Source organism: Chenopodium quinoa, unplaced genomic scaffold (assembly GCF_001683475.1).
Source record: "Chenopodium quinoa cultivar QQ74 unplaced genomic scaffold, ASM168347v1, whole genome shotgun sequence".
Taxonomy (NCBI): Eukaryota; Viridiplantae; Streptophyta; class Magnoliopsida; order Caryophyllales; family Amaranthaceae; genus Chenopodium; species Chenopodium quinoa.
Window position 1 is genome coordinate 2,719,351 of NW_018743285.1, and position 11,120 is coordinate 2,730,470.

Genomic DNA, 11,120 nt, shown 5'->3' on the forward strand with positions numbered 1-11,120 from the left:
ATACGAAGTATGAAACAGAAAAGAATCGAAGTATTAACTATAGGTTTAATCAGTATCAGATGACTTACAGAGTTGTAAACTTGTAATAGCACATTAGCACATACATGATACATGAAGCACAATAGTCCAGCAGTAATACATTGCTTTGACACTATTTAAATTTGGATGGAGGGACAACATAAGGACATACATCATTATTCTTGTACCGCCACCACTATCTAAAATCAAGATAACATCTACTTGCAACAAAATTTGGCAAACTGTTAAAGCTGTTTTAGAAACAGTTGGAACTGCTAGTGGGGCGAAACAAACTGCCTACTTATCTTCACTCCCAAATTGCTTCTGTATGTCTTGAAAAGATACGGTGGCAGATCCCCTCCTTTTGGCCTTCGGCTGAGAAGAGTGCTCTCTCCACCCCGTCATGAAAATAACCTGCAGTGTCCATTCCCGAAAAGGCGAAAAGGAAAGATTATGCAAATAAGAATTATTGCAATCTCATCAAATTTAATTTGACTCCTCTGGCATATACTGTGAGAAGGCTAATCACAAATAAAAGTTCCAGCAAGAGTAATTAACATTGGGGAAAAAAAAAATCCTTCATATCATCTTTTTAAAAATTTGAAGCACTCAGGTCAGGAAAAATATACTTGCAGTATCCAATCAACAGAACGGCAAGAGAGAGAAAGAGAGAGAGAGAGACAAACTATAGAGGACTACATCCAAATTCCTAAACTGAAAACAGCAGACAATAGAACAAGTTATTATTCTTAAGACATGTGGACAATGTAACATTCATATTAGAACTTCAGAAAAATCTAGCTACATGATGGGCATACTGCATAAATCACTTTTACTTCCCCTTTAATATGAAGCCATCAAGACATGCATGACATTAAACCATGGTAATGGGAACCTCATTCAAAATCTAGAGCCTCTTATAGATTCCTTCAATCAACTCACGGAAGAAAAGGAGCTAAAAAATGATTATGGTGTCAGCTTCACATAATCACCTGTTTTCCTCAAGGTCATATGCAATGCTTACATGTAATCCACCAGAGAGTTAACAATGATTCCAAAGGGCTAAATATAACAAAGGCCAGCTCCACGGAGAAGTTCATATGCTGAAGGGTAAAATGGAAATGCATTTGAGCAGTAAAAGTAAAATAGTTCATACAAGCAAAACCTGATCATAAGAGTTGAAACCAGTGAATAAAGCAACAGTTATAAATTCACATGCCTTTTATGAGCACAATTAAATGAAGACTTGCATTTATCCCAAGAAACATGGTGAAAATACAGGAATAGCATACAAGCAGACAGCCAATTGAGCAAAGTATCCTTAATCACCTGGAATGTTGCAGGAACAGTGCCGTCTTCAGCTCCAAACATGGATTGATAGACAGCAGCCGTTGCCAGAGCAGTATCTTTTTTTAAAATCTAAATATAATTGCATATCATCAATGTCTCTATAAGATGCAGAAGAATATAAGAAAGAATACAATAGAAGATTTTCTCACATTGTTCCTCTGTACAAGAGCATTAGTTTCACCCATAGCACGAAGATGCTCAATCAGCTGCAAAGCTAAATCAGCAGACAGTTAACCACCACATAAAATAGAGGTTAGGATGAAAATGTAGCTCACTTTCTCAATTCAATTCATATTACTCAAAAGCATGTTACTTTGAAGCTGATAAACAAGTTAAACAATTGCTACGCACATGTAAAATTGGAGAAATGAAGAACTTTTACTACATTCATCCCACATATAACTTCTCACTTCTGCGTGACAGAGTTTCAAAGCAATGTTAAAAGTAGGATGAAAAAGTAAAAATGGAATAATGAGAAAAGGTAGTACAGGAAAGTATTGGATTTGAGAGAGTGAATAACTTGAAACAAAATAGGAATTTTATGGGACATACCAAAATGAAAGTTGGAAAATTAATGTAGACATTGCAGTTAACCTTTATGATTGTTGGAAGAAATTTCCTAGGATATATTCCCTTTATCTATGATAAAGAAGCCACAAGTCTTTTCAAACAGCCCCATTGAATTAGGAGATAAAAGATTGAAGTGATATAGGGAAAAGTTAACAAGTTTCCTCCCAGCTCCCTTTTATGAAAGTAAAATAAACAAAAATATGTGCAAAACTTCCTATAAGCATCTTTCTCAAGCAATGCCACAATTTCTTCCTTTGAGATGAAAACCCCCAATCCAAGCATGGCCTAATAGTTGCAATAAGAAAGAGCAAAAAAAAAAGTTCAGGATGCACGTGAAAGGTGAAACTCACAAGGTACGATTGTTGCGCATTTGTGCATTAGAAGCAAAAGACTATTAGCTGGACTAGTAGCAGACATCTTACCCAATCAATTTTTAACTAAAGTATTTAACTGGAACTTTGGAAGTGATAGGATATTTTTAACTCAAGGAAAGAAAGGAGGAGATCAGATAAGAATAGAAAAGTTTAAATCTATAGAAGTGTTGTTATAATTTGATTATTGACTTTGAACTAATATTTTCTAGCACATTATTCATGATTTTCTGAACTCTAAAACTGAGCATTGGAAGACTCACCATTCTCATACTTAATAGTGTATTCATCTACATCAACACCTGGAAGAGCAAACCCTGCCCTTGTCAAAAGGTTTCCTGCATCTCGTACCTGAAATTCCAAAGTATATGTATTCCTTCATTAGAGGGAAAAAATGCCCATTCCTGGGAAGACTTTTATCACCCTTGGTCTGACAGCTAGAAAAGCTGTCAGTTCAAGTGACATAAGAGCCAAGAATTAAGTTACTTTTTTTAACCAAATCATGCAACAGCTCTGGCATGTAGTCATTAATGGAATAGTTAACTTTGCAACGGTCAGGCAAATAAGAAAAGGCAAATCTATATACGCATATCCCTCCGACTCAATTTACTTGCTCCATAGTCACTTGCACAAGATTTTATACAAGCGAAATAGTAGAGAAAACAAATTTCAATATTTGAAATGTGGAAAATTAATTGAGACACCCCATATAGGAAAAAGGGGCTTGTAAATTGGGACAGAGGGTGTGTTTTTTTTTTTTTTTTTTTTGGGGGGGGGGGGAGGTGCACTTAAAAAACCTATCCCCTTGGAATATATATGAGTAATTAGGTGTGGTGGTCAGTTAAAAATTAAGCCGGCAATTTAACATGAAAATTGGCAATCCCCATGCATTCGTTCCACACTTCCACCTAATGTTCCACATACAAGAATGTACGCATTCCAACTTCCAAGCGCCTAGGCTTGGTTATTCGAGAAGTCATGTTTGGGCCAGAGTGTGTAATAAGATAGTAGCTTTTTAAAGCACCAAAGCAGAGCACACGTCATTTAAGAGCAAGGGGAAATGAAAATGAAAAGGGAAAAAACCAAGCACAAATGAATACAAAATTATAGATGTAACTTTTCTTATCATTACTATTTTCTTTTGCAAGATTATTGGTCTATTATTTTGGCCCTATATTGACCCTATCCATTGAAGCCCGGTACAATAAAATCATTTTAAATTGAAGTCCAATAACAAGGTCTACAAGAACCCTTGGTCTGAACTGCATGTCTAACTTGAATTAACAAGGATCCATCTTTCAGCATCTTCTAATCCTCTGCAGCAGCAATTGCACACATATACTGAAACTCAATTATTTACTGCTGATTACTCAGTCTTTTACCTTCTCCATTTCCAACTAATCAAGGAAAGTGAGCTTTGGATTCTGTAATCCGCGCAATACATGTCAAATTATTCTATATCTAAAGCAAACTACTACTTTCAAAGAAGTTTCAGAAAAATTCATCCTGGCAATTGGTTACAGATGCCAGATAGATAAAGAACATATAACTAGATGATATAAGTGACCCTAAAACACAACATTTTATGATACTCATATTTCTCATGCAAAGAACCAAGAAAAACTGATAATTAAAAAGTACACAAGGCTTGACACTAGAAAGTAAGGACAGAATACCTGTGCCAGGGGAGATAGACGTGGACTAATGCCACCTTCACGTTCCATTTGTGCCACAGTACATGCTATCCTCAATTCTCTAAGAATTTCCAAATATAAAAATAATTAGAACCCTCAATACCCAAAAGGCTATATTATCCATAAGTATTTAGTCAGATAAACAACTTCAATGAATCTCCGCCAAGAATAGCAGCTAAAAAGAGCCCATCAGGTTTCAGTGCCAATTTACTCTGCAATAAACAGCAATTTAGCATATCAAACTCAATAAAAACAAAGATTAACATATCAAGTTGTACATATTTTCCAGAAAAGGGGAGATTATACATGAATCTATTGTCAGTGAAGCTATACCTGTATCATGGCTCCAGGAAGATCATTTGTCCAGTGCAGTCCTAAACAGCTGATGACTAGATCTAATGAACTAAGAAACCAAAAGGAAAAAGTTAATATGAGGTAAACAGAAGTCAACATCTTATATTTTAAGTAAGCACTATAATATACTTCCTCTGTTTTTATTTATTTGCAACACACCCCCTTGGCACGCATTTTAAGGAAGATATTACACAAGGTAAACGGACAAATTAATTGAAATAATTTTATTGCCGATAAGGAGAAAGTGTTAAACTGTTAGGGTTTAAATATTACCTTAATCCACCTGTTTACCTAATATAATCACTTCCTCAAACAGCGTGCCAAAAACATGTGTTGCAAGTATAAAAAATAAATAGGAAGTGTATAATTACAGCCCTAAAGGCTGTGGATAAGGAGCTAAAATGGAAATACTAAGCATAATCAAGTGTTGATTATACCAATCGATGCATGATTCTGTCAAGCATTCTTATAATAATAATACCATATTAGGTAATATGCTTGATGCTTAATTCCAACCCAATGATTGTATACTTGTATATCATAATTTTTAAAGTAATGAGTAGAAATTTAGTTGAATCTCTTATAATATAAGGGGGCCTCAGGATGTATCAATGGCATTATCTAAATCCCTCAAAACAGATAATAGTCATTTTTAGAAGTTGCGATGATCAAGGAAATAACAAGGCATACCTTTCTTTCACTGGTAGATACTCTTCATCACCTACAACAAAAGCTGTTTCAACATTTTGGTCAGGCATATCCTTCTCAGCATCTTTACATAGTTTCACCATATCCACTGACGAATCCATCATTATGAGTTTTTCAACACCACCTGACAAAAGGACAAATTTATCATATGATTAGTCTAACACACCTATGCAGAATTAGTTCCAATACCTCAAAACATTAGTTTAATAAGGATTGAACATAAATATTCCACATAAAATCTTTCATTTTTTTTTAGGAACAAGTAAACCTGGGTAATGGAAATTTTTGGACTGGCCCCAAATCAGGCACAAAACCAAGCAGGCTTGAGTGCCCTACTACACTCCATGCCTCCAGCAAGATTTTATTCAGAAACATCCAGGTATTTAGAAGAGTAACCACAAAAAGGACGGGCACTCAGTCACACAAGCTCAAACATTCTTTCATAGATTTAATTTGCTTTCACTTGACGACTGGAGCTTGTAATTAACAATTATTCAAATGAGTAGTGTGCTTTGATTATTGCATTATTTACACAGCCTTAATACTCTACACTCTAGTACAGTACATTATTGATTAATAAACCACTAAATTGTTCTACATAGCAATTACTCTGACAGAGAGAAGTATCACAAGCTGTTATGTTCTGAATATTAAAAACAAAAATTTTAAAATAAAATTGATGAAAGCAATTTAAGGGTTGCCTAGGATTTTTATAAATCACAACAAAGGTGTTCTTGAGCTAAAAAGATATATGAAGACCATCAAGCAAATGTTATTTGTATTCTGTAAAAGAAAAGGCTTAAAGATGTTCTTGCCTAGTTTGCTTTCAAAGTGTGTGCTTGTTTAAATGTCATAGAGCCTAGTTTGAGCTGCTTTTTACCTTCACCTTTTTACTCCCTAATGCATTTTATTTACAATTTATTTATTTTTTTTTCCTAATTTTATTAAACAAGTACACTTAAAACATAAGCCCTTATATCAGGAATGCCCATTTATTGGGTGCATAAACTAATGACACACTACAGCCCTGATAGACAATAATTATTTTGTTGTTTCAAGCAAGATCAATAATAACCGATTGACATACTAAACCTTGACAGACTAATAAATAAAAGTCTAGTCAATGCAACACAAATGTCTACCCTAATAAAATGCTACCGTGACGGCAAATTCACGAGTTTAAAAAACATTCACCATTCAAATACAAATTTCCATCAACAGACCATTTTATAAACAAATCATAGTCCAACAGTGAATAAACAAAAAACACTAATGAATTCAATTAAACCACCCCCCCCCCCCAAAAAAAAAAAAAAAAAAAAAAAAAAAAAAAAAAAAAACAGCCAACAACTTGCCCAAATGGCATATTCCGTATTCTGTAATACCAAAATAAGAATAGCAGCTGGTCAAAGAAGCATTGAAGTTGCAAGTCTTCCCATTGGATTAATGAGATCCTTAGTAACTTCATGGCTAAGGATTACTCTTATAGCAATCTTACCTTTTCCATTAACGATTAAAACAAAAATAAAAAGCAGTAATAAGTTCTAACAGTACTGAGGTTCATATCTTCTTAGTATTAAAATCAACTCAAATAAAATTCCAGCGTAATCAGTGGCGGAGCCAGGAATTTCAAACCGGGGGGACAAATAAACATCATCACTTAGTTTAATATTGGAGCAAAAATATGCTTGAATAGTTAAAGTTTTACAGCTCAAAATATAAAATACGGAGTACTTAGTCAAAAAATCAACATCGTATACCACTTTTCTCCATAAACTATTTGTTTAGGGGTTCATAATTTTTGAAGATTTCAAACAATTAATAATATAGTTATTTAAATGTAGTACTGTCATAATTATCTATTAGGCTATAACAATCGTAATTTGGGGTAAAGCTCATGCAAAACTACAATTACAAAGATTCAAATACGTATATGGAGTAATTGTTAAGAAATGCATTGAAGTAATATTATCTTATAAAGATTTAGGTTTCAAAATCTTATAAAGATTTATTAAAAAACAAATAAAATAAATAAATAAATAAAGGGAACTACAGTTACAATTATTCAAATAAGTAAATGGGGTAATGTTAAGAATTAAATTGAAGTAATACTATCTTATAAAAATTTAGGTTTCAAAATCTTATAAAGATTTATATATATAATAATTTTTTTTTAAAAAAAAAAAACAAAAACAAAAACAAAAAAAAAAAAAATAAAGGAAAGAAAAAGCGCACAGGAAGAATCGAACCCAGTTCCTAAGACTACAAGTACAAACTCATGCAACTTACTATAACCATTGCGCTAACTCCTTTTGTCTATTACATTATGCACAAAATATTGTATTTATACTATTTTGTTTTTGAAAGTGGGGGGACAACTGTCCCCCCTTGTCCCACGCTGGCTCCGCCAGTGAGCGTAATCTTTTTCCAGTGAAGCTTAAGCTTCACCTTCAGACCTTCAATTGAGCTCCCAAAAATTGCAAAAAAAAACCACTGGATCATAGAGAAATATTAAGACTTGCACTGAATTCCCTTAATGAACCCAAAGTCAACATCGAGGGATACTGCCCACAAAATCATCTCAAACAGCATAATGGTGTTTAGATACATCATACATGTGATCATTAACTTCACCTAAAAAAGTCACTTTCACTCACTATCCAATTCCAAACAATGAAGCAGCCGACAGCCCTCATTGACGTGCATTATTTTAATCCCAAATTCTACAATTAAGTTCAGTTACTTCAGTAATCACCTAATTAAGGTTAAGTCGTGTCAAATTAGACGTATTATAAGTAAACAGCTTTCTTCCCAGGCCGCTACTCATGTGTATACTATTTCCAGCTTCTCACACGCTAAAAATGACTGTAAGGACCATTTATCTTGACCCAGTGACCCTTACAGCCTCCATTTTTGCCAGTTACATCGGAGGTGCTCAAACATGACCTGTACACCAAAGAAATATGAACTTGGTAGGATTTTCTGATTCCATAGAGGAAAAGTTATACACTAGGTTACTAAATCTATGAGCTTTCAGCAGATTTCTTGTATACACAAGTTAGACCCAAAAGTCTTCCAGCTTCAAATTTCTTATATTCCAGGATCATGAAAGTAATGTCTAAGAGGACATCTTCTTCAATATGCACAGTAATTCCTTTTTGCTAAATCCCCTTCCTCTAGGCGGTAAAAAACCAGGAGTTCTGCCTAGAGAATGTAGCAAATGCAGGAATATTAAGTTTAAACTCTTACCCCGCCCACGCAACGACTGCCTTATTGCCTTTAGGGAGCCTCCTAGACATAATGCCGTGGAAAATTCTCTTTTGCAGTCCTACAAATTAAAACAAGAAACTATAAGATTTCTAGCCGCAACACCTTCCAGTGGATATTACGGCTAAATTGCACTGCATCATCTTCCTCAGGGAAATGTTTTTGAAAGATAGGTCAGCAGAAGCATATGTACTATGTTAATGGTAGTAAATTGCTTTGATCAGACTACTAGTCTCACTAAGAAAGTGCTAACTATATCAAACCTAAAAGTGAACTTATTCCACAAATAGCCCAACAAAGATCATAAAAAAATTCCAATCTGATATGTCTAGCAGTGACATACACGGTAAAGTTGGTTCATACACTGCCATACTTGCATCATATTCTTAAATTTTTCAAAGAATAAAAAGATATAGGATTGTTTGGAATTAGTGGCATAAACCATGGGATAATCCAGGTCGAAAAGTCAGAGCACTGCTACATATGAGCAGATAGAACACAATTTAGAAAGATAAAAACTGCTAAAAATTTGGTCAACAATTGCTGTTGGATAACAAATGAAAGATCAATTAGCCAAACAATTTTACCAATTTGCACAGGGAATTTACATACTTGATACTTCATTGCATTGAATATCTAACAAAGGTCATATATTTATCAAAAGAAAAGAAAATGAAGGAAGTAATTCCCGGTTTCCCACTTTCTGTCACTGAAGAGACATAATATTTTAATATTACATAAAAAATAATATACAACCAAAACAAACACGGGTAACTTAGTAACAGCAAAACTACCAGCCCAAATACCAACATAAGGGTATAGCGCCATGTAAATGTCTCATTTCAAGCCATACGGTTCCTTAACTATAAACCAACAAACTAACCTCTAGGCGATCCAGAAGATTATCAGCCACGGAATTGATAAATGTATCATCTGAGCGAGACAACCATGCTGCTCGATCACGCTGAAAAGCAAGGAATGAAAATTTTTTTATGGTAATTCTAACATAATCTAATATCATAAAAATCTAACAGATTTTTTTGCCAATAGCAAAGCACCAGTCCATTTACATGAACTAAGGTCCAAAGTTGTTGTAATTGCACACTCGCCTACGCAGCTATTATGAGATATACAAAGAATAATAGAACTTCTCAATTTCACTCACCGCTACTCTATACACAAGCACCATGAATTCACAAAATGACATAACGCAACTTGCCAAATTACTCAATATACTTTCACTCAGTCAAATAGTTTCTGTCTAGGTATGAATTGGTAGTGATTTATTTGGATACCAATCGATAACTCGAGTCCACAGCGACTGCACAGAATGATTACAAGGCCAAAGGCCCCTGAGATAAGCAACCTATCACACTTGTATTACTGTCTAATTCATAGATTCTGATACATATTCCGTTAATTTAAAAACAATTGAATGAATTGATCATCAGTAATATAACCTAGAATATTGAAATCCAAAATCAAATCCACAATTATAACAAATGCAATCAAAATGCTGCCACCAAGAGAATCATCATAATAACAACATTATACTTTACAAAACAACGTAATCAACAAAATCATTACTCATATAATCAAATATAATTTGCAATAAAAATCGAACAAATTAAAACAATTTGAATTCAAATTGTGCAATGGACCTGTTTGCGCTTGAGATCACGATCGAAAATCTTGACTTTAGAACTGCTTAATCCATCCAAATTTTGGGTGCAAAATGAACTTCTACTCTCAAATGTAGTTGCTTTAATCCAAGTTGATAGAAAATTTTTCCGAAAAATTGAATTAATTGCTCTCATTTTTCTTCGAATATAGTTGGATTTACTAAACAAATTGTAGAAGCTAAAAACCCTGCGACAATAGAGAGAATTTACGGTTCATGGATTTGCCACCACAACTATACAAGTGGGTGAATGGCTTGAATGCGGTAACACGCGGGTTGGTAAGAGCTTGTTTAATTCACCATATTTTTGCGGAACTCATTTGATTTAATTTGCTCTATATTGAACTTTTGATGTGATCTGATTTGATTTGATTTGATTTGAATGTTTTAGTTTATCAAACTTTGACCTGTATGACAATTTAGAGCACTACCAGCAGTGAGGAAAAAAACCCTCACGAGTAAAAATAAGGGTGTAAAAAAAAAAACCGAGCACCACGGCAGTGAGGGAAAAAACCCTCAACCGTGAGGGAAAATAAAAACCCTCAAGAGTTGAGGGTTTTTCTAAATGAACAGTGCACGCGTGGGGCCCACAAGCAATACATTTTCTTTTTTTTTTCTGGTAGCAATGAACAGTACACGAAGCAAAAAAAAAATTAAATGGCTGGCACTGACGCGCGTCAGCCCAGCCAATGGGAGGGTGACACGTGTCAGTGCTTCAGCCAATCAGAATTTTTGTACCTTTTTTACAATGGTTATATTTTGTAAATATTTTTAAAAAAAAAAATACACCAACGGTCATAAAAATTTTTTCTCTATAAATAGACATGCATTTTGATATATTTTGATATAATTTAAAAAAATCTCATAAATTAGAGAAATTAACATATTCTCTCAATTTCTTCTTCTTCTTATTATTATAATTATTTCTTACAAAAAAAAATTATTTTTACATATTTTTATTAAATTATTTTTAAACGTAGTTAAAAAATAAATTATTTTTACATATTTTAATTGTATTGGAAAATTAATTATGTAGTATAAACAATATTTCAAAATAAAGATAAAATAAAAAGATGATGTGTATTATGGTGGGGTATAGTGGAGGAG

At 33.7% G+C, this 11,120-nt stretch overlaps 1 protein-coding gene across 1 annotated transcript; it reads right to left on the minus strand.

The window, feature by feature from the left end:
* Positions 1-10: 10 nt before the first annotated feature.
* LOC110735723 (putative methyltransferase At1g22800) lies at positions 11-10,349 on the minus strand. The gene is made up of 11 exons (XM_021915908.1): positions 9,994-10,349; positions 9,216-9,296; positions 8,315-8,393; positions 5,048-5,189; positions 4,337-4,406; positions 4,151-4,215; positions 3,986-4,064; positions 2,573-2,660; positions 1,518-1,582; positions 1,348-1,437; positions 11-432 (listed from the first exon to the last, which is right to left on the minus strand). Exons 1-11 carry the CDS (start codon positions 10,147-10,149, stop codon positions 316-318), a joined length of 1,032 nt encoding a protein of 343 aa, XP_021771600.1. The 5' UTR covers positions 10,150-10,349; the 3' UTR covers positions 11-315.
* Between the last annotated feature and the right edge of the window lie 771 nt (positions 10,350-11,120).

Coding starts and splice junctions, on each gene's coding strand:
- LOC110735723 (XM_021915908.1), bottom strand. CDS start 10,149: ATGAGAGCAATTAATTCAATTTTTCGGAAAAATTTTCTATCAACTTGG. Junction 9,297..9,993: donor GTGATCTCAAGCGCAAACAG/GTCCATTGCACA, acceptor CTTGCTTTTCAG/CGTGATCGAGCAGCATGGTT. Junction 1,438..1,517: donor CTCTTGTACAGAGGAACAAT/GTGAGAAAATCT, acceptor AATTATATTTAG/ATTTTAAAAAAAGATACTGC.